Genomic DNA, 24,563 nt, shown 5'->3' with positions numbered 1-24,563 from the left:
GTAAAGAGTTGCAAGCTCAGAAACTCACAGGGGCCAGTTCTACCCAGGCTTCGGGTCGTTAAGACCGGGAATCAACTCGATGGCAGTGAGTTTGGTTTGAGCCCTTGCAGAAAGAAGCTCATTATAAACAAAGCAACCGACTAGAACGCGGTCGTTGGTTGGGAACTCTAGAAGGGCAGCAGGCCCACTGGGCCATGACCTTTACGATGCTCAGTGAGTCTGGGCTAGCTCCGGAAGCCCACACAAGCAGAAGTGAGTGGCCATGGCTGAGCCGAGTGGCAGGGGGGAGCTGCATTTCATGGGGTTTTCATGACTGACTGTTAGGGGTCCAGGTGCCTCTGCGGGAGGTTGGTCCTCGATGCTGGTCCCCTCCCACGCCATCTCCTAGAGGTCCTGATGTGTAGCGCACTCTGAAAGCCACCACACTTTAACACCCAGCGGAGACCTGCGGAGTTTTCTGCCAGAGAAGGCCAGCAATCATTAAGTCTGTTCTACATTTTCAAGGATGCAATTCTTTTTTTTCCCCCAATTGCTTTATTTATTTATTTATTTAAAGATCATTGTAGTGGGGGCTCTTACAATGCTTATAACAATCCATACATCAATTGCATCGAGCATATTTGTACATATGTTGCCATCATTATTTTCTAGACATTGACTTCTATTAAGCCCTTGGTATCAGCTCCTCTTTTTCCCTCCCTCCCCACCCTCGTGACCCCATGATAAATTACAAATTATTATTATTTTCATATCTTGCACCGCCTGCTGTCTCCCTTTCCGGGCATTTTCCCCCTAGAGCAAGGGCGGGGTTATGTGTTGATCATTGCAATCGGTTCCCTCTTCCTCCCCTCCTCTCACCACCTTCCCCCTACCCTTCTGATATCGCTACTCTCATTCCTGTGCCTGGGTTCCGTGTGTCCTGGGTTCTTATATCTTAGCTGTACCCTGTGAACATGCTCCGGTCTAGCCCACAGGGAAAGGCAGGACTGGGGTCATGATAGTGGGGGGTGAGGAAGCCTCAAGGAACCAGAGGAGTATTGTGTGTTTAGTCAGTGCTACACTCTGCCCTGGTTGACTCCTCCCTTCCCTGTGACTCCCCTGTGAGGGGAATGTCCCATTGTCGACAGATGGGCTTTGGGTCTCTGTCCCGGCCCCTCCTCTTTCTCAACAATATGTTCTTTTGTTTCTTGGTTTGTTTGTTTGGGGTCTTCTGATGCCTGTTACCCAGTCACAACAGCACCTTATGATCACACAAGCTGGTGTGCTTCTTCCATTTAGGCTTGTTGCTTCTCTGCTAGATGGCCGCTTGTTTCACTTCAAGCCTTGAAGACCCCAGATGCTGTATCTTTTGATAGCCGGACACCATCAGCTTTCTTCACCACATTTGCTTGTGTATCCCTTTTGTCTTCAGTGATTGTGCTGGGAGGGTGACCACCTCAGACTGCCCATTTGTGAGAACAAAGTGTTCTTGCATTGAGGGAAGGTATGAGAGGAGGCCTGAAGTCCATCCACTACCTCAATGTATTGCCATATAAGTATATGTGCATAGGCCAAACACCTCTATTTTTTTATGAGCTAATGTATTTACATTAGTGCACACCTATGCTTATAGCTCTATCCATAGCTTTGCTTCCTAGATCATTCCTGTTTTATTTTACCTTCCTCCTTCCCCACCATCACGCTTGCCCTTCTTCTGCCTCTTAGTAATTCCTCTCAGCAAGATTGCTGTTGCTCCAACCCCACCAGGATCTCTACATCCTCCTTGTTGATTTTAATTCCCTAGTTGTTCCCCTGTCTATGGCATTGTTTGCTCACTGCTCCCTCCCTCCACTTCCTTCTCCCCCCAGTCCCTCTGTGACTATCGGTACCATTGCTTCCTCCTCAAGCTTGCTTCCCATGCCTATCTTATATAAGTAGGCAAGCCAGCAATCACAGAGACTGAACAAAAAGCAAACGAGATTAAAAACAAGACAAAGAAAGAAAAAAAACCCACAAAAAAAGGCATACATAATTCCAGGTCTGTCCGCTGACCTTTATGACTGTCTCCCCACTGGTCCTGGGGGCATTCTGGGAGCTGCCCCTCCTAGCGTGAAGTAAGTTTATTTGGCTTGGCTTGGCTCCTGTTGCTGATCTGCCGTGTGTCCCAAGTATTATCTTCTGTCGCAGTCTGAAAGGGTGCAGTTCTTTGGAGCGCTCTCCTCAGATAGCATGTGGTTGGATCTGACCATCTCCCCCCTTTAGACCAGACCTGAGTGAATTGGAGAGCAGGGGGTCTGCATCTCGGGGGTGGGTGGGGTCTGGATCTACATTCCCTGGAGGAGTAAGTCCAGTCAGAGTCCATTACTTCACGGAAATGACTCCCGTGATTGTGAGAGCTGTCGAGTTCCACGTCCATGGACAGAAGATGGGCTGGAAGACCTCTGTGGGCTCCCATCCCAGGAAGCCGAGGTCAGGCGATGAGAGGAGTACAGGATCCAGAGAGAATGGGCAGGCTTTGCATGGACATCCATCTCTGCGTTCTGGTCCCACCCCCAAGGAGACTCCTCTTTCAGCTGATTGGCTGTTCACATCAAATCACATCATGTGAGGGGATTGTGTAGTGTCTGCCCAAGCCATGATGACACATAACATTCACTCTCACTGTGAGGTTCACAGGGAGGGCAGGGGTCTCTCTTCCTGTCCTGGACACTGTCTATGCTGGGTTTCTTTCTTTGAACCCAGAGAAAACCTTCTCCACAATTCACCCAAACAAAAGGCCCTGGGAGAGAGGAGAGAGATTTCCCAGGGAAGGATCTGGCTGGATGTTTTCACTCTGGACGCATTTTGATGTCTGAATATTGCAAATGGACACCAACCACCCAGGGCTGAGTCCTGGGAGCCCTGGGAAGCAGGAGACATGCTCTGGAGACACCTTCCCCTGTCCTTGACTTGGTGCTCACCTGAGTTTGCTACAAGAGTCCAGTGGCCTCCCACCACTCCTGGTCCTGGGGAAGTGGACACTCCGGGGCTACACTCAAGCCCCGGACTCCCCCTTTCTCCATTCCACATGCTCCATGCTGCCCAAACATCACTAGTAACTATTTCCAGCATGCTTCCGCCATCCCTACCTAAACTCAGTGCCCTGCAGCAGTAACTCCATCCCTTCTCCCCTCCAGCTCCTGGTAACCACTAATACACGTTTGCCTTGAGGCCCTCACCTGTTGTAGACATCCCCTATAACTGGCACCCTGCAATAGCTGTCCTTTTACGTTTGGCTTGTTTCACTCAGCCTGTTTCCAATGTCCATCCATATCGGAGCATGCATCAGAACGGCATCTCTCTTCATGCCTGATTAATAGTCTCCTGTATGCATAGATCCCTGAGGTGGTGTGGTTACTAGTTGGACTGCGATCCACATGGTCTGCAGTTCAAAACCACTAGCAGCTCCGCCAGAGAAAGACTGGCCTTTCTACTCCGTAAGCAGCTGTCGTCTCAGAAACCCACAGGAGTTGCTGTGTGTGGCAGTGAGTATGGCTAGGGAGCCGTGGTGGGGCCGTGTTTATACGTCAGGCAGTGAGCAGAAAGGTCAGCAGTTTGAAGCCATAAGGAGTCACAGTTTCGGAAACTCACAGGCAGTTCTCCCCAGGATTGCTTTGAGTCGGCATCGACTCGACAGCGATGAGTTTGGTTTGGGTTTGAGTCTGCGCATGAGCGGCTTCCAAAAGGTCATGAGCAAAAATTGAATGGAAACCAATGGGATTCTCCTGCGAATGCTTGGAACCCCCTTGGATGGCCCCTTCTGTTTGTCCGCCTGCTTGTTGGCAGCTGCTCCTGTCCACCTGTCAGCTAGTGTGAACAGCAATGCAGTGGACCTCGCAGCGTGACTCGGTCAGTGCCCCCACTTCCAGGTCTCTGGGATGGAGACCGGAGTGGGGTACTGGGAGATGTGGTACTTCTGTGTTGGACTTTTTCAAGAGCCACCCATTAACACCCTACCCGGTCTGACCCAGTGAGGGTTCTTTGTGGTTTGGTTTTGCTTTAATTCTCTTGCTTTAAAAATCAATTATTAAAAAGCATTGCCACCACGTTGATTCCAACTCACAGCAAGCCTGCTTTCATAAGAGTAGAAAGCCTTGTCTTTCTCCTACAGAGCAGCTGGTGGCTTTGAACTGCTGATTTGGGGGTTAGCAGCCCACTGCGTAACACACTCTGCCACCAGAACTCCTTCTCCAGGATTGTAAAATAGCCCTAAGATGACCGCAAAGTCTCATTCGTGCTGCAGGTAGATTCACAGTAGAAATGTCATTGGAGAGTACCAGTGGTGTGTGATGCTCTTAATCACTGTGTGTCTCGGACTGGGTTCCCCAGAGGAGAACAATCTAATGAAACCTATAAATAAACATATACAGAGAACCCCATTTCAAGGAAATACCTCACACCATGGCAGAGACGGGCAGGTTCCAAATCTGGGGAGCAGGCACTAGGCTGGGGGTTTCTTCACGACTCACGTGGTTATAGGGATTGATGAACCCAACATCCGTATGTCAGTCAGCATGAGCCGGTGAGTCCAGACTCTTCAGGCCAAAGGCTCACCCGTCCCAAGAACCGAAGGTCAGAGGACAGAACAGCGAGATGATTACGGGAGCGAGAGAGAGCCAGCTTTGCCAGTGTTTCCCTATGTTGGATGCAGGCCAGGCCAACGGATTGAAAGCTCACATCAGGTCACAAAGCAGCGGTGACTGCATAGTGTCAAACCATGGGCCTCTTGGCCTGGGCAAGCTGACCAGGTGACATTAACCATCACACTGTGTGATCACGGTTTTCCATGAACAGAAATTAAAGGCCATCCCCTGCTTGGGCCCGAGACGGCGTGCATTTCTTTTCCTTCAGTCGCCTGCAGTTGAGTAAGGTTAAAGAAGGCAGAATCAACTGAAGCTGGCATGTCCTTTGGCTTTCCACCACAAGCATGTGTGGGCCGTGCCCTTCGTGGCGCTTGGAGTGCCCTTGCATGCTGCTCATGGGACACACTCCAGGTGAAACTGTGTCTTCCGAGCTACCAGGGGTTCTTTTGGGACCAACGGCAGGGTTTTATTCTTGTCCCATGGACCCTTGCAGTGAATGTAGATTATTGATTGATTGCGTGGAAGGTGGCCTCTATACATCTGCTCATAAGCATGCTCCAACATTCCACATGAGGATTAATTTTTTGAGCTATCAGTTTCTGAAGCCTAATTTCTATGGATGTGAATATCTGATTTTCTTGTGAACCTGCCAGTTTGCCTCAGACAGTTTACACTTAATGGTTTCAATGTATTTCTTTCTTTTAAAAAAACCATTTTATTGGGGGCTTGTACAGCTCTTATCACAATCCACACATCCATCCATTGAATCAAGCACCTTTACATATGTTGCCATCATCATTTTCAAAACATTTTCTTTCTACTTGAGCCCTCGGTATCAGCTCATTTCCCCCATTCCCCTCCCTCCCTTATGAACCCTTGACAATTTATACTTTTTTTTTTCACGTCTTACACTGACTAATGTCTCCCTTCACCCATTTTTCTGTTGTCTGTCTCTCAGGGAGGGGGTTATATGTCAATCATTATGGTCAGTTCCCACTTTCTCCCCACACCTTCATCTCCTGGTATGGCTACTCTCATTATTGATCCTGAGGGGTTTATCTGGTTTGGATTCCCTGTGTTGCAAGCTCTTATCTGTACCAGTGCACGTGCTCTGGTCTAGTCAGATTTGTAAGGTAGAATTGGGGCCATGATAGTGGCAGGGAGGAAGCATTAAAGAATGAGAGAAAGTTGTATGTTTCCTCACTGTTATACTGCACCCTGATTGGCTCGTCTCTTCCTTGTGACCCTTCTGTAAAGGGGATGTCCAATTGTCTACAGATGGGCTTTGGGTTTCCACTCTGCCCACCCCCCTCATTCACATTGATAGGATTTTTTGTTCTGAGTCTTTTGATGCCTGATACCCGATCTCATTGAAACCTCATGATCGCACAAGCTGGTGTGCTTCTTCCATGTGGACTTTGTTGCTTCTGAGCTAGATGGACGCTTGTTTATCTTCAAGCCTAAGATCCCAGATGCTGTATGGTTATAATATACTTCTGGTAGGTCATCCCTTTTATAAAATTGCAGTGACATTTTGCCTCCTATGAATCACCTGGAATTTTACTCTTCATGTTGGCATTCCAACCTTAGATTTATGCGGTTTTAGTCTTAGCTTGGGAATTTCTTATCATTTGATGGTCAACATTTTTATTTGTTTTCATTTCAGATGTGTCTTCTAAATACCATAGAGCTAAATTGTATTCTTTCATCTGACTTGATGTCCTCATCTTTTCATCTTTGTACATTTTATTTAAGGATAACTATGGATAGATTTAGCTATAGCTATCATATTTGTGATTTCTGTTTAACAGTCCTTAAAATATGTTTGTTTCCATTTCCCATTTGTTTCACAAAGCATTGTTTATTCCCTCACTTAGTTTCACATTGCTGGTTGTAATGTAGTGACAATTCATATAACAGAACTTGCCTCGCCATAAAAGAAATGTTTTACGTCAAGTTGTACGGCCATTCTCACTATCATTTTCCAAACCATCCCACCATCATTATATGTTTGCTTTTATTTAAACAAGGCGATTTATTTCTTAAGCTGCCTTGCAATGTATATATATGTCTTCATGATTATTCATACATTTCTATCTTAATGGCAAGCACTATTAGAGGGAGGGGTGGAAGTTAATTACTTGATAATGACCCTTCTATTCATGTCTCCTACCGAATGATTGGGTATGAGAAACTCTGGTGGAGGGGATTGGCCAGTGTTGCCATTACATTGGGTATATAAGCAAGCCATCTCAGAAACAGGAAGAGAGAGATAACACTGTGAGCGTCAAGAAAGAGGAGGTACGGTGGGGGGGTGTACAAACTCCCTGCCTGAAGTGGTGGAGGCAGCAGGGCAGCAGAAGCCTCAGCCCGGAGACTGTGAGACAGAGCAGAGGAGCAGCACTGAGACTGGCAGGCAGAGCGGGGACCCTTCTCTTTAAGGAGAGGAGCCCTGCTGGCGCAGTCCTGGTTATGCACTGGGCTCTGACCCACAGAGTCCAATTCAGAACCAGCAGCTGCTCTTTGGGAGAAAGATGAGTCTTTCCATTTCCATAAACAGTTCCCGTCTCAGAAATCCACAGGGGCAGTCCTGCCCTATCCTATAGGGTCACTGTGAGTCGGCATCGGCTCAACGGCAATGAGGGGTTTTGTGTGCAGTTTTAAGGAAACAAGACACTTAGGTGCGAATTAAAATAGTGTTTCCTCTTTCGATGATGAGAACAAAATGCATTTGTCGTGCAATAAAGAGAAGCTGGTTGTAGATTTGTGGGCCTATGTCTAAGTCCACTGTTCTGCTGACTGCTCATGAATGTGCTTCGTGCTCTCAGGAGAACGCTTGACGGCAGCACGGTGAAGAGCCATAGGCTCGGGTCTGTCTGTGTTCGGAGCCACGCTGAGCTTAGGGCCCCTGGTTCTGGCGCGTGCTTGGTCAAGAAAGAGGTTCCATCTTTGCGACCCTTTGGAAAACACTGCAGCGAGCAGCTTTGTCTTGGGGAACTGCAATACTCAAGGCGAGGAAACTGCGGCCGACCTGTCAAGGAGCCCGGGTGGCACAGCGGGTCCGGGTTCGGCTGCTTGTGAAAGGCCAGCGGTTTGGAACCAGCCAGCTGCTGCTCAGGAGGAAGACGCGCTGATTGGCTTCCCTAGAGAAGACAACCTGGACCTCCCACTCTTTCACACTGGGTCGCTGTGAATCAGGATCAACAGCAATAGTAAAGAACCCTCTCTAGCTTTGCTGAACTCCAAGCCACCCAAGCTGATTTGAGTGCCGTGCGTGTTGGGGGACGCTGCTCTGGAATGAATGCGCTCTGTCTCTGTATTCAGCCAGACCTGACAGCGCTGTCTGCTAAACCTGCTTCCCCTGAACTGCATTGCGGCGTGGCACTGCCCACCTGTTTGGAGGAACTTCCCAGGAAGCAGGTCAACTTCCGGTTCCAAAAGCACAGCGTCGAGATGCTCCAGGCGCCTTGTCCTCCAGTGAGGAAGAGCAGCATTCCGACCCCGGAGAACAGTGGGGCGACTTCCCGGGATGATGGTGCAGAGACTCCACGTTGACAGTTCAGCAGCGAGTCGCAGAGTCAGCATTCGGGGACAGAGGAGTCAGATGGGGCCTCTAGCTTGTCCTGGGTCAGGGAGGTGTGGCATGGACAAATGGGACCCATAGAAAATCCCCTTGAGAGACATGCGGTGTGATCACTGATTGGGTGTGGGAAGAGGCTCAAGGATAGCTAAGTTTTAAAAAATTAATGAAGTTATTATCAACTCCCGAGCACAGTTTTGTGTAAGCGAGAACATGTAAAGACAGTTAAGATTTGGTCCATCACAGGGCACTGTTTACATAACCATAAGAATGTAGACTCTAAAGCTGGGCCTAGCCCTACGTTGTGACATAACTGTATTGCGAGTCTGCTGTCCGTCTGTCAGATTGCCACTGTACTGTGGCGACTCGAGTGGTACTGTGGTGCCGGATGGACATCATGCCCTGTCAAGGTTATCGAAAAAGAGGAGGAGCCTCCAAGAGATGGATGGTCTCCATGGCAGCAGTTACGGGACCCACATGCCCACTGTGAGGGTGGCACAGGCCTGGGAGTGCGTGTTCTATGTTCACATGTGGGGGAACCAACGGAATGGTGCCTAACAGCAGTAACCACGCGTGCTGGAAGACATGCCACTGGTGTTTCAAACAGAGCAGCGTCACCCAGGTGGATATGTTTCAGCAGAGCGCCCCGAGTAAGACAGACTATAAATCATTATTAACTCCAAAGAAAGCAAAACTTTGTATAAAAGTACAGTGATAAAATAATCCCCCAAATTAACTCAAACGCATTGCCATCAAGTCAATGCTGACTCACAGTGACCGGAACCCACCCCATCCCCCACTCCCCCAGTGGATTTCCGAGATTGTAATTATTTACAGGGGAAGAAAGCCCCGCCTTTCTCCCTGCAAACAGCTGGTCGGCTTCAAACTGCCGACCCTGTGGATTGCGGGCTCCATTCCAAACACTGTTTGATGTGACCCTGGAAAGTGAGCCCCATGGACTCAAGCATCCAGGCATCAAAGGATGGTGGAGGACTGAGCAGTGTTTGGTGTTGTTGTGCACGGGTGCCCCATGAGTGAGAGCCAACTCAGTGACCGCTAACAACACTGGGAGCATGTGGGCAGAGAGGAGGGTGTGCATACAGAGCTGAATCCTCACACATCATAACAGGAGTCAGTAAATAAAGCCTAAGCACAGTGGCCCCTAGCAGGACTGCCTTTAGACAGCTCCTTCGTCTCCTAAGGAGCCTTGGTGGTGAAGCGGGTTACTTGTTTGGCTGCTAACCATGAGATTAACAGTTCTAGACCACCAGCTGCTCCGCAGGAGAAAGAGGAGGCTTTCTACTCCAGTAAAGAGTTACAGTCTCAGACACCCACTGGGGCAGTTCTTCCCTGTCCTGTAGGGTCACTAGGAGGCATTGACTCGATGGCAGTGAGTTTGACTTTTATTTTGTTTGTTTGTTTGTTTGTTTTACTCTCCTCAGGCTTCCTTAACAAAATACAAAAAAATGGGTGGCTTCTCTCACAGCACTGGCAGGACGAGCCCCAATTCAGGTGCGCAACAGGGCTGGGTGAATCTCACTATTTGTCCGATAGCTCTGGTAGCCCCAGGTGGTCCTTGGCTTTTAAAGGCATCTTCACATAATCTGCCCTTGACTCTGCCTTCTGATGCCCCTTGTCTCAGACACACGCAGAAAGGAGCAGGGCCCTCCTTCTTCCTGTTTGAGCTCCGTGATTGAGAAAAGCTTCGATACAAAGCCCTCTCTCCACATGAGGTCATGTCCACAGGTATGGAGATTCAACAAATCTTTTTTGGTTGACACAGTGAGTCCATACTAGACAGAAAGGCACTAACTAATGAGAATTCCTCACTGTTTGGCATTAGTCGTTTGGAGTTGTCTCAGGAACGTGTTGGTTTTGTAGCCAAGGCGGCACCCCAAGAATAAACTGGTAGATTGGAGGGCAGACTCACTCCAAACAAAATCTCCTCTAGCTGCGCTCTTCTCCAAAGAGCGTTGTTGTTCTGTTGTTGGTGGTGCTGGATGTGGAAATCAGTAAGATCCCATTTTAAATCCAAATGCACACTCGGCCCCGGGCGTCTAAAAACCTGTCACGTGTAGGCAGAGAAGCCCTTAAAGATGTGGGTGGCAATTTGATTATTAAAGGGAACACTTGCTTTTTGGTTCCTTGTTTTTTGGGAAGATACTATGTTATACTCTCATTGGGAATGATCCAGAGTGAATCCATTGAGAGAGTCTTTTGCACAAAACATGGCAACTCAAAGTAGGCCCTTTCATTTTCTTAACCCCTGGCTTAGAATTAATACGTGGGTCCCACCTCACCCTGTGTCTGCATCCGTTTCATCATAGCACCTCCTCATACAAGTTGTGTGGACTATGCTGTGGGAGCAAAGTAAACACTCAGGCAAACAGCAGGAAGATCTACTGGAGCCCTGACGGTGGTGTCAGAGAAGTGCTGGACTTCGAACTGCAAGGTCAAACTCAACAGCCACTCTGAGGGAGAGAGATAAGTCCATCCACTCTTGTAAAGATTTATAGCCATTCAACCCACCAACTTCTCTGAAGAAGAAAGTTAAGGCCGTCTGCTCGCATAAGGAGGCATGGGCTCAGCGGGCCTGTGGGGTGGTTCTTCTTGTCCCACAGGGCTGGGTCAACTAGACAGCAGCAGATCGGGTTGGGGGCTACCCAGGATTGGAGCCAGTTCTGGAAGCACACTGTTCACATCCTCTTCTCAAATGGTTTACATCCTGACCATTGTGGTTGGTAATGTAGATGACCTCACCAAATCCATCATTTACATGTTGTCAAACTCATCCTAACTGAGCCTTGCAGGCTAACTTTTCATTTCCCAGGAATACACGTTGGCTCATCTTTCTGTTGGTCAGGGGAAGTGAAAGTCCCCTGGCTCTTTCCTAAAAGCTCCTCCTCCATTGGCTTCATGGCCCAGTGGGAACAAACGTGCAGAGACGGCAGGCTGGGTTCTGAAATAGAATCTAGGCAGGAAGGCCAAACGGAGTCCGACTTTGGGCACGAGCATAGATCCGTTTTATTCCTCCATTACTTACTTTCGGTGCTTTTACTCAATTTGCAGCAGAACAGGAATGCAAACCTGGTGGTCAGCAGACAAAGCCGGACTCAGCCTCCCTGACAGGCTGCCCTGTGCTGCTGGCTATCATTGCCACAGGATCGACGCTTAGACTGATCTGATGCTCTCCTCCTGGAGACGAGAGGAATTCAAGATTCAGAGTTGAACATCAGGACTGCACTAGGGATAGGGATAAGAAACAAGATTGGCCTTTGATCCTTGTTTCTACCGGCAGATGTATCTCCTAACAATATAGCTGACAGCAAGATCAGAGCTTCAGAAGGCCTATCTATTGTTTGACGGAACGCTTACCATGCCCCTACAACACAACCCACACAACTTGTTTAAGGCAGAAATGGATATGAAGAAATGGATGCAGAAGAAGAGGGAAACTAGGACCCGAGTATCAAATTCCTATGGATTCCACTTAATATCACAAATTTGCTGGCAGAAATTCCCAGTGAGATGTTTGACTGGGTCTTGCTTCCCTTTTGATGGAGACCCTTACTGCCTAATCAACCATTATCAAACAAGTCCTTTGTGATTGAGTTTGACGTGTCTTGTTCAGTGAGGTCGGTTCGTGAGACAAATAGAGTATTAAGGGGCTAGTACTGATTTAGAAAGACCTTTGTGTTTCTTTAAACGAGTAAAACCAGTTGCCGCCAAGTCAACTCCAACTCATGGTGAGCTCATGGGTGGCAGTATACAGCGGACTCCCTTGGGGCTGCCTCCACCTGCCCAGTGTTTTCCTTCACAATTTACTTTACTGCTGTTGTTGAGAAAGTACACTGTCGAATATGTACCAATTTAGTAATTTCTTCATGTACATTGTATAGTGATATTAATTACATTCTTCAGGTTGTTCACCATTCTCACCCTCCATTTCCAAATTGCTTTATATATGTGTGTATATATGTATGTATGTGTGTATGTGTGTGTGTATATATATACATAGATAGATAGATAGATAGATAGATAGATAGATAGATAGATAGATAGAGAGGTGCTAAAACCTGGACAGGGGCTGACTATGGAACAGACTGCCAATTGCTCATATGTAAGTTCAGGGTGGAGTTGAAAATGAATACAGGTGCATGGGAACCAAAATACTGGTTTGAATAGAGCCTACCTCAATTTCAAGAACGGATAGCATGCATTACGAGCTAATGGCAAAGGAGCTGATGGCCTATGGAATGACATCAAGAACATCATACAAGAACAAAGGTCATTGTAAAAATAAAACAGAAAAGAAAGAGAGAAGAGATCCAAGTGGATGTCAGAAAACACTCGGAAACTTCCCCTTAATTGTAGAGCAGCTAAGGCAAATGGGAGAAATATAGATGTCAACAAGCTGACTGAAAATTTCAATGGGCAGCTAGAGAAGACAAAGTAAAATACTGTATGAAACTTACAGACTTAAAGTTAGAAAACCAAAAAGGAAGAACACACTCAGTATATTTTAAACTGAAAGAACTCAAGAAAAAATTCAAACCTCAACTTGCAACATTGAAAGATTCTATGGGCAGAATATTAAATGGTACAGGACACATCAAAAGAAGATGGAAATAATACACAGGGTCACTGTACAGAAGAGAACTAGCGGGCATTCAACCATTTCAAGGGTAGTATATGAATAAGAGCCAATAGTACTGAAGGAAAAAGCCAAGCAGTACTGAAAGCACAGGCCAAAGACAAGGCTCCAGGAACTGATGGAAGACCAACTGAAACGTTTCCACAAGCTGATGAAGCCTTGGAAGCACTTCCTCCTCTATACCAGGAAATTTGGAAACAGCTACTTGACCAACTGACAGGGACAGATCCATATTTGCATCCGTTCCAAAGAAAAGTGAACCAACAAAATGCTTAAATTGTAGAACAATATCATTGATATCACATGCAAGTAAAATTTTGCTGAAGATCGTTCAACAACAGTGCAGCAGTACATGACAGGAACTGCCAGAGGTTCAGGCCAGATTCAGAAGAGGATGTGGAACAAAAGATATCATTGCTGATGTCGGATGGATCTTCACTAAAGCAGAGAGTACCAGACAGATGTTGAGTGTGTTTCATTGGCGATGCCAAGGCGTTTGACTGTGGATCGCCATAAACTAGGGATAGCCTTGAAAAGAATGGGAATTCCAGACCACTTCACTGCTTATTTGGAACCAATGCCGGATCGAGAAGCAGTTGTGTGGACAGAATAAGGGAATACTACAAGGTTTAACATCAGGAAAGGTGTGCATCGGGGTTGTATCGTCTCACCATAGTTATTTGTATGATGAGCAAATCACCAGACACACTATATTACATAAAGAAGAATGTGGCATCAGGATTGGTGGAGGTTTTAAGAATAGTCTGTGATATGCAGAGGACACAACCTTGCTTACTGACAGTGAGGAGGACTTGAGGCACTTGCTGATGAAGAGCCAGGACTGCAGCCTTCAGTGTAGATTATAATTCAATGTAAAGAAGAACAAATCTTCCCAGTAGGTAGTATCCTGATAAAGAGAGAAGAGGTTGAAGTTGTCAAGGATTTCGGCTAGCTTGGATTCCCAGCCAGTGCTCCTGGAAGCAGCGTCAAGAGATCAAACGATGGATTGCATTGGGTAAATCTGCTACGCAAGACCTCCTTCAAGTGTTGAAAAGCAAGGATGTTCTTTTGAGGACTAAGGTGGTGCACCTGACCTAAGCCAGAATATTTTCAGTGGCCGTATATGCATGTGAAAGTTGGACAATCAATAAGGAAGACTGAAGAAAAGTAGGTGCATTTGAACTATGGTGTTGGTAAAGAATGTTGACAGTCCCATGGACTGTCCAAAGAATAAGCCAGTCTGCCTTGGCAAAAGGACAACTAGAATACTCCTTAGAGGCAAGGCCAGTGAGACCGTCTCACATACTGTGGACATGGTATCTCCAGTCCCTGGAGAAAGCCATGATGCTTGGTAACGTGGAGGGGCAGCGAAAAAGAGGAAGACCCTCCGTAAGATGGACCGACACAGTGGACTCAACAATGGACTCAAACCTAAGAACAACTGGGAGGATGGTACAGGACCAGGTGGTGTTTCACTCTGTTGTACATAAAGTAGGTCTGACTTAGAACCAAGTCAGCAGCACCTAACAACAACAAACTAGAGCAAGAACTACATGTAGTACATCTATATTTGCACATGTCATTGGTTTTATATACTATATTTTATATCTTATATATACATATAATTTTATATAAATATATATATACATTATATATTTCACTGAGTTTGCTCCTCTATAGAGTCTAGTCTAAGGCCAGCCCCAACAAGGGAATTCATGTTGCTTCTACCCAATGCCAGAGTCTAAGTAAGCATCAAGATTAATTCCCAACTGCCAGTCAGTATTTAACTTTCCACATAAGATTAGATTAAACATTTGTTTTCATAAAAGCCTAAAGTTGCAGACCGAGGCTAGCCAGGGTTCAGTTGGCCCCACGCTGCAAGGGCTGGCCAGGCTGAGACTCGGGGAGGATCTGACAAGTTCAGGAACGCTAACGAGGGACCTTCAGAACACCCTGGCTTTCTAGCAGGGAATTCACACTGCTCACACCCAGGTAAGTTTCTATTGCAAGTTCTCTCCTTTAGGGGATGGAATTTAAGAAATGAAGTTATTTCCATGTTCCAGAAAATGATCCAAGGAATGATTTGCATAGCTTGCCTGGTATATTGCCTAGTTTCCCTCAACCCTGCCCCTACTATCTTGGTAATGTTTTTATTTGTTTCTTCAGTTACTAGTTAGGTATGAATTTTGTAAACGATTTTCTTAGTGAGATGTTCAAGCTAAATGTAAGTAATCATATATTTTCTTGCGTTCTTGATTAAAAAAAAAAAGAAAGACTGTAGATTCAGGCGATGGCAACAGTCAGCTTTGAGAAACAGGAATTCGGACTTTGGAGTCTACTGAGCGTTACTTGTTGTAGTGCCTGTCATGAATCATACACATTTGTGACAGGGACAATGGGAACTAGGGGATCATTTCGTAGTCTGGTGACAAGGATGTTCAAACCAGTCTGTATCTTTTACTCCTAACCAAACCAGCTGTGGGGACGGAGGGCATTCATAGGCATGTCCAATGTCCTGTGGGGCAGAGCTGGGCATTGATCTTGCTGATGGGACTCTAGGCCTCACAGAGGCCAACTTATGAACCTCGCGGCTTTGGACAGGTGATTTAAGCTGCCTGAGCTTACTGCACCTGCCAAGTCAGCCAGCCTAAATCATCTCTCTGGGCCCATCCAGCAGTTCGGCTAAGAAACATCATACACTGAAACGATAAGTCTGCAGGCACCCAAGTGGCAATTTCATGTGGTTCAATGGGATGTAAAGATAGTTGCCAAAACACAATTGGTGAAGCACTCAATTGCTCACCCTAAGGTAGGCACTTTGAACCCAGAAACCACTCTATGGCAATTTGCTTCTGTGATGATTTACAGCCTTGGAAACCCTGCAGGATCACTCTACCCTGTCCTACAGGGCTCCTGAGAGTCAAGATCAGCTCAAAGGCAGTGACTTTTTTGATGTGTTAACTATAGGAGGCCCTGGTGGTTCCATAGAATTCTGGATTTCCATGTAAGAAACATGAGACTAATTCCCAGTCTGTACACATCATGTATAACCACGACTCATCTGCACATGTATCGCTCTGATGTTGAAAAAGTTTCAGGAGAGCTTCCACACTAAGATGGACTAGAAAGAAAGAACTGGAATTTACTTCTAAAAACCAGTCAGTGGTATTCCCAACAAAACAGTGTCCTATCCTCAACCGATCATGGGATGGCACAGTATTCCTTTTTGTTGAGGTCACCATGAAGTGGGGGACAAGCTGAGAGCAGCTAGCAACAGGAAGCAAAATCACAATAACCCCCCATTATGGCATGTTTGTTGAGAAGTGGGACCAGGGTGCAGACCCATAGGGTCAGTGCCTGCCATAAAAATCATGAGTCTGGGAATCAGAAATTGATATGCACTTGACTTAGGCTTTGAATATGTTTTAGCATGAAGCCCACCAATGAGATTGCTTCCATACTGTAATTTGTTTAATGGCTTTTTTCTGGGTTTGATGAGAGAGAAAGCTGCCCAGTCAGTTGTGTCTTACATACCAGCGTTTTCAATTCTCCTTGGATCTAACGCTGACAGCCTGGCCAGGGTCAATCCCTAGGTTTTAATCCCCACAGGGTTTTTAAGCTTTGTGATTAAATTTTATCAAACAAACAAAAAAAAAAAAGGTACCTCCTGATCTGATCTGATTAGCAGCGGGGCTTTGTTCAGGTTAGACAAGCTGAGCAAATAATTGTTAGTACTGGTCACTTAGTGATTGGTGGCGCTGCCAGGCCTACCCCTTGAAACGAACTCAGACAAGGACAGTGGGATTCAGCAAGGACAACTTCGTCCCAAAGATAGCACATATTATTGGGTGAGCTGTAGAAGGCCTGCAATTTCCTGAAGTGGAGTCAAGAGCTTGGTGTATGCATATTTGCACTTCTCTGGCGAAAGGGGAATAAAATAATTGCATGTAATGTATCAAGATCTTTATGAATTTCTCCCTAAATAAGTTAAAATCATTGTTGTACAGGTTCCCAGTTGACCCCTGCCATGCCAGGAGAGGAACACTACACCATGCTGTGTAGGTCTCTGGGAACTCAAAGACAAAATAGTCCCTTTCCTCCTGTCTCTTAGACCGTCATGTAATTATCATTTAAATTACCGAAACTCTCTAAACATGAACCAAACAAAACTCACAGCCATCGAGTCGATGCAAACTCATAGTGACCCTGTAGAGCAGGGTAAAACTGCTCCCCGTGAGTCTCTGAGACTGTAACTCTTGGCAGGAGTAGAAAGCCCAGTCTTTCTCCCATGGAGTGGCTGGTGGTTTCAATTTGCTGACCTGGCGTCTTGTAGCAGAACAAGTAACTACTGCACTACCAGGGCTCGGAGCATGAGCGTCTCCAAAGAGCAGTCCATCAAATCCCAGGCTTGCAGGGTGATTTTGAGAATCACATGAATAACTTGACTCGCTGCCATTAAGTCTGTTCCGATCCACGGAGATCCTGTAAGACAGAGCTACGCTGTCCCTGCGGGCTCCTGGAAATCTTGAAGGGAGAAGAAAGCTCCTCTCTCTATGGCAGAGCAGCTGGCGCTTTTGGACTGCTCCTCTTGTGAAGAGACACACTATAAACGGTTAACTGAAATAAAGGCACGACCATTGGCAGAGGGGCCCGAGTGAAGAGTTTTCTGATTCGGTCCTGGGGAGGTCAGGGAAAAGCTTACGGCAAGGTGACAAGGGGTCTATAGTTCTACAACCTTAAGTAAATGCCACCGCTAGTCTGGAAACCCTCAGCTCCTTGGCCCAGAAGAGCAATACGAGGGTGTGTGTGAGGGGTGGGGGTGGGGAGGAATCCTCGCAAAGAACAAGGGGACCTAATGTCCTCTCCATTTCCCTCTAACACCATCTCCTCCTGGTTGTGATAGTGGGCATTTAAATCGACGGCCCAGGTGTGTCCCTGGCCAGCTGTGCTCCGCAGTGTTTTCAAGGCTGGGCCCTTTGGGAAGCAGATTGCCCCGGGCATGAGTAAGAACCACCGACTTTTGGCCAGTAGTCGAGCACCTAAGGGTGGGTGCCACCCTGTCCTGTGCCTTCTTCACGGTAGTTGGCACATTTGAGCTCATCGGTGAGGTCGTTGTGTCAATCCACATCATAAAGGAGCCCCCCCCCCCCCCCCCCGTGTTTGCGGACCCTCTCTCTCACCAGGCACGATGTCTCTTTCAGAGATGATTCTACTCTGGATGGCATGTCCACAGTACTGCCATCCAATCAGTCCTGACTCACAGCGCTGAGCTGGTCTCACGGTTCTTGCTTCTAGGGAACATTCTGGTTGTATTTCTTCTCGGACTGATTTTTCATTCTTCTGGCCGTCCTCGGTCGATTTGATATTTTTCACCAACCCTACAAATTACTTATTATTTTTCCTGTAACCATTTAAATTTTTATTATCAATTGGGAGTTAATGCATTTATCATACCATTCCACGGTTCAATCACATTTGGCACAATTGTACATTTGCTACCACAATTAGTTTCCAAACAGGATTTTTTTTTTCATCCTGAACTCCTGGCCACTGTTTCCCTTTGATTTATTCATTTTTAAACTTTGTATTGTGGGTTAGGTGAAGGCTTACAGAGCAGATTATCCATGGGACAGTCAACAAATTATATGTGCATTGTGTCTCAACTCCCTTACCCCAATGCCCTCAATGTGCCATGGGGTATCCAGTATCTTCCCTGTTTTTCTCATTTCCACGCCTCCTTCTTTCCTAGCCTGCTGTCCTTGGGTAAATGCTGCCATTTTGCTCTTAAACTGTTGATTATTCTACCGTAAGCATGCGTTCCAGTTCAGACCCGAAGGATGACTAGAGTCATCGTCTTGGGAGGTCTGCCAGTCTCTGTCTGACCTGGAAGCTTGCTCTCAATGATTTGATTTCTGTTCATTTTTCACACTCACTTTATTCAGGACCATCTAGTAGGATCCTTTTCAGAGTAATTGGTAGTGGTAGCTGGGTGTCACCTAATTCTTCTGTCTCAGGGTAGTGGAGACTGATTTTTGTGTGGTCCATCCATCCATTGGACTGTTTCTGTGTGTCTTCTGATTTTCACCATTCTTCGTTCCTTTGGATGGGAGAGGTCAAAACCACCTGAGGTGTTTGTTCACAGGCTTTGAGACCCCAGCTGCTACTCACCCAAGTAGGATGTAGAACACTGTCTTTGTGAACTGTGTGTGCCAACAGACCTCGGTGCCCCCTGGGACTAGTTTCCTCAAGGGAACAGTACAAGTGTCCATCCTTCAGTCTCCTTTTTTATTATCCAACTTTTGCATGCATCTGAAGCAACTGAAAAGACCATGACTCGGGTCAAGTGCAACTAAGTCTTCAAAGCCACATCTTGGTTATTTAGAACTTGGACGTCTTTTTCAGTAGATTTGAATTCCCATCCCCTTACTGCTTACTTAAGGAGCCCTGGTGGTATAGTGGCTATGAGCTGGAATGCTAACTGCAAGGTCTGCAGTTCGAAATCACCAGCCATTCTTGGGGAGAAAAATGAGGCTTTCTACTACCCATAACAGTCAGTCTCAGAACTCACAGGGGCAGTTCTACCCTGTCCCATACGGTTGCTATGAGTCAGCATCGACTCGATGGCAGTAAGTTTGGTTTGGTTTGGCACTACTTATTTAAGTAACCCATTTGCATTTCAGCTCTAGAATCTTAAGACTTTATCAGAGGCAACCCACCACCCCAAACGGCTTTGCCAAATATGAATACATGCCTCTCCCATGCCCCGTTCTCTCAGAGCTCGGAAGGAGAGGAACTAACCACTGAACATTTATTATGGGTCAGGCACTGAACTAGATTTTTGACATGTAGAGAAAAGTCAACTAGTTACCTTGATTTAAAATACTCACAGGAAGATTTTGACAGTGAGTGTGGCTATGTTAGTTTCCTAGGGCTGCCTTTACAAATTGTCACAAACGGGGTGTCATAAAACAACAGAAATGTACCTTCTAACAGTTCTGGAAACTGGAAGTAAAAGGTATTGGCAGGCCCGGGTTCTTTCTGAAGGGTCTCAGAACGAATCTGTTCCATGCCTTTCTCGTAGCTTCGAATGTAACCAGAACTCCTGCGCCTTGGCTTGTAGATACTTCACCCCAGTCTCTGCCTCCTTCATCACATGGCATTCTCTCTATACATCTGTCTATCTTTCTGAGCTTGTATAGGAACACCAGTCGTTGACTCGGGCCCCACCTCACCCATCACCTCATGTTCATCTAACTGACGTTGTTGTGAGCTCCATAGTGTCTGTTCCAGCTCAGAGAGCTCCTGTGTGTAACATCACAAAACACCACGCCATCCTCCCAATTGCTCTTCTGTTGTAGCCCGTGTCCACGGTGTATGAGAAGAAGCCTTGCCACCCCTGCTCAAGAGAAGCATTCTGGCTATACTTCTTCCAAGACAAATTTGTTTTCTTGCCATTCATGGTATAGTCAATATTCTGCACCCACACCATAACCCAAACGCACCCATTTCTTCCTGGGTACTCCTATGCCTTGCCTGCTGTCGCACACATGTGAGGTCCTTTAAAGCATCACGGCCTGGGGTAGGCACTCCTTAGTGCTCAACACGACATTTATGCTTCATAGCCCTTAGAGGGCTGTTCCAGCAGATTTGCCCAATATTTGCTGAAATAAAATTTTATTGTGTTTTCAGTGGAAGTTTACACAGGAGATTGGGTTTTCATTAAAAATTTTCTATACAATTTCTTCAGTGACAAGGGTTACATTTTTTTCAGTCTGAAAGAAAGCCAAAAAAATGTTAACATTTGAACAAATTAAGAAGGGGTTAAAGGTGAAAACAAATAATAAGATATTAAATTTACTGAACTACATCTGCAATAATTCCCTTTCAGATGGACTCTGTCTATAGGCAGGGCTTTAAGCATCCCATTGGGGTCTCTACAATTGCCCAATGAATGTTTGTTTTCTTATCTGTTGCTTCTGGGGGCATTGGTTTGGATCCAAGTAAAATGAAATCCTTAAAATTTTTATCTTTTGTGGGAGGTGGGAGCGGGGAGGGAGGGAAAAATGAGGAGCTGATACCAAAGGATCAAGTAGAAAGCAAATATTTTGAGAATGATGATGGAAACTTATGTACAAATGTGCTTGACACAATGGATGGATGTGTGGATTGTGATAAGAGTTGTACGAGCCCTCACTAAAATGATTCTTAAAAAAAATTCGATCTTTTGACCCAAAGCCCATCTGTAGGCAACTGGACATCCTCTTACAGAAGGGTCACGGGGAGGAGATGAGTCAGTCAGGGTGCAGTGTAGCAATGATGAAACATACAACTTTCCTCTAGTTCCTAAATGTTTCCTCCCCCAGCCAATATCATGATCCCAATTCTACCTTACAAATTTGACAAGACCAGAGAATGTACACTGGTACAGATGGGAACTGGAAATGCGGGGAATCCAGGAGAGATGATCCTTTCAGGACCAGTGGTGAGAGTGACAATAATGGAGGATGGAGGGAAGGTGGGGTAGAAAGGGGGAACGGATTACAAGAATCTACATAGAACCTCCTTCCTGGGGGGTGGACAGCAGATTACAATGATCTACATAGAACCTCCTTCCTGGGGGGTGGACCCTCCTTCCTGGGGGGTGAAGGGAGACATCAGACAGTGTTTGATGTGACAAAATAATAATAATTTATAAATTATCAAGGGTTCATGAGGGAGGGGAGAGCAGGAAGGAAGGGGAAAAATGAAGAGCTGATATCAAGGGCTCAAGTGGAAAGCAAGTGTTTTGGGAATGATGATGGCAACAAATGTACAAATGTGCTTGACACAATGGATGTGTGTATGAATTGGGATAAGAGTTGTACAAGCCCCCAATCAAATGTTTTTTTTTAATCTATCTTTTCTTTGTCATCTAGTGGTGAGAGTTTTTGTTTTCTTTGTTGAAGGCTGTAATTAGTCTTCAATCTTCAAATGTTTCCAATCTTCTTCATTCTCATTGAGCACAATCATGAACAACCAAAGGTCATCCGAGTCTTCCTCTAATCTTGATGCCAAGTTCTTCCTCACAGAGCCCAACTTCTCAGATTATTAACCAGCATACAGTTGCTTAGTGTGGTGAGAGGCTACAACTCTGCCACACATCTTTTGTGGTTTCATCCACAAAGTATATCCTTGCTCTGTGCAAACAAGATATTTTGGTTTACATATAGATTCCACATGAACATAGTTAGTGTTCTGAAATTCCCATTCTTCCCAATATTATTTACAATTGGCTATAATCCGCACAAATACCTGTTTTAGTTAATAAAATACAAGTGAACATCTTTCTTGTATTTTCTGCTTTCAGTCAAGATCCATGACAGTGGATATGGATAATAATAGGCAATAATAATGAAAGTTTAAAAAAAAGTGGTTCTGATGTAAGTTATTGTATGGAACATCGTCATGTGTAGGGGCCTATTTATATACATAACAAAATTGGCATCATGCTGTAGATAGTCTTATGTGCTCTTTAAGAGGTTCTAGTGACATTGGCGAATGAGCATTGAGCTGCTAACAGCAAGGACAGCGGTTCAAACCCGCCAGTGTCTCTGAGGGAGAAAGTTGAGGCTGTCTGCTGCTATAGAGATTTATACCCTTGGAGACCCTACACAGGGTTTCTACAGGTTGGAATCGATTCAGTGGCAGCGTTTGTGTTGGTGTTGTTTTGATACGCTCCTCCTTAAAACATTTTTTTTTGCAAATAAAACACGCATATGAAAAAGAATAAAGTGCATATGGTCAGTTTAAAGACTAGCCCAGTAGGCAACCAGTCAGTCACCAACTCTGGTAAGAGGACAGCACAGCTGTTCATACCTTCTCCCTTGAGCCCCTCTCCATGAAGGGAGCTAGATAGGGAAAGGAGCTGCGTTCGTAACCGCACTCATTGTGTTGTCATTGAAATTGCAGCAGGAGAGAAACATGCCGTCCTTATCCAACCTGACACAGGTCCTGGAAGACGCCTTCAAGAAGATTTTTATTACTTATATGGACAACTGGCGCAGAAACTCCACAGCCGAGCAGGAGGCCCTGCAAGCCAAGGTTGATGCTGAGAACTTCTACTATGTCATCTTGTACCTCATGGTGATGATTGGAATGTTCTCCTTCATCATTGTAGCCATTCTGGTGAGCACGGTGAAATCCAAGAGGCAGGAGCACTCCAACGACCCCTACCACCAGTACATTGTGGATGACTGGCGCCAAAAGTACAAAAACCAAATTATGAATCTAGAAGATTCAAGGTCCACCGTCCATGAGAACGTTGGTGCCACAGGGTTCAAAATCTCCCCTTGAAAAGCAAGAAAGACCCAAAACCAACGCCTGGCATCCAGATCGGAAGACAAGCCAGTGTGGTGAGGGGGGTTAAATGGTTATTTCTTATAAGAAAGTTCTTTGCTCGCTGTTGAAATTTTTTCATGACGGCCACGTAGCAGGTCAACTAAAATGAATGGCATTTCAATTTTAGTGATTTAGCTTTGCTCTTGTGAGCAATATTTCCTGCTGAAGACCTCTCTTATGTTCTACACAATGTACATGTCTCTCTAATCAGTGTCAATGATGAAAATAAAGCCATATGTAAATAAACGTGCTTGAGACACAGACTGAAAAATCATTTTATCTTGTTTCTCCTGAGACAAGTCACTGTATCAAAAACTCGCCCCATTTTATGCAGATGCCAAAGTTCAGAATGATGTCACTGATTTCTTTGTTGTCACGAATTCAGACTCCAAAGGGATGAGTGAACATGGGATAACTTTAGATTTTGTTTTCCTAATTTTATTGTTTGATAGGTCACTATTTGTAAGTCCTAAGACAAAAGAAAGATTTCACAAGGGCAAATCATCCTCAGCCTAGAAGTAGAATATTCAGGAGCTACTCTGCCCGAGTGACACTGTGGTTTAGGCATTGGGCTGCCAACCTGAAGGTCAGCAGTTTGAAACCACTAGTTCCTTCTCGAGAGAAAGATGAGGCTTTCTGCTCCTGTAAAGATGAAAGTCTTGGAAACTAACCAGGATATTTCCACTCTGCTCTTTGGGGCTACTATGAATCAGAATCAACCAGATAGCAGTGAGTTTGGGGTTCAGGGGAGCCAGCATGACAAGTTTCTTGGTGTAAATGGTTAACTAAAAGGTTGAAGGTTTGAGTCAACCCAGCAGCATCTCACAGGAAAGGGATGATTTTCTTCTGAACACCCAGCCATGGGGCTCTCTGGTTCCTGGTAACCCAGCACAACAGAAACGGATCTTTCAAATAAGTGTTTGGAGAAAATTAAGCTTAAAAAGTCCTTGTTCTTAAATGAGGTCATGAACCTTTTGGATACCATTATGATCTCATACAAATGGACACCCTCATCAGGATACGTTTGCTTTGGTCTGTTTAAAATTTAATTTTTAAAGTCTCTTTTAATTTTTTTAAAATCCTCACTATTATGGAGGTTGGGTGGGAATGGTTATTACACTGCTTTATAACCATGTATTTTTTCACTCAATTTTATTTTCTTCAATTTACAAACGCTCGTTTCTATTTTCGTTTGAAGAGACTATCGGAATAGAAGGTGCCCGAGTGGCTGATGGCCGCTGAGAAACTGGAGAGTGGGTAATTGCTTAATACTTTGAACCTTGGGGTTCGTGCTGTCACAGAGTATCAGAACTGGAAGCCGCCTCAGAGATCAACCTATTCTTGTCACACC

At 45.6% G+C, this 24,563-nt stretch overlaps 1 protein-coding gene across 1 annotated transcript; it reads left to right on the top strand.

The window, feature by feature from the left end:
• The first annotated feature begins 22,795 nt into the window (after nucleotides 1-22,795).
• KCNE2 (potassium voltage-gated channel subfamily E regulatory subunit 2) lies at nucleotides 22,796-23,372 on the top strand. Its single transcript, XM_075543374.1, has one exon. The coding sequence runs from the start codon at nucleotides 22,796-22,798 to the stop codon at nucleotides 23,165-23,167; it is 372 nt and encodes a 123-aa protein (XP_075399489.1). The 3' UTR covers nucleotides 23,168-23,372.
• Nucleotides 23,373-24,563: the final 1,191 nt, after the last annotated feature.

The sequence above is a fragment of the Tenrec ecaudatus genome, chromosome 2 (genome assembly GCF_050624435.1).
Source record: "Tenrec ecaudatus isolate mTenEca1 chromosome 2, mTenEca1.hap1, whole genome shotgun sequence".
In the NCBI taxonomy this organism is placed as follows: Eukaryota; Metazoa; Chordata; class Mammalia; order Afrosoricida; family Tenrecidae; genus Tenrec; species Tenrec ecaudatus.
Note: the sequence above shows the minus strand (reverse complement) of the source record. Positions and strands in the feature narration are given on the sequence as shown.

Bases quoted from the DNA above. Each gene is read 5' to 3' on its own strand.
- KCNE2 (XM_075543374.1), top strand. From the start codon at position 22,796: ATGCCGTCCTTATCCAACCTGACACAGGTCCTGGAAGACGCCTTCAAG.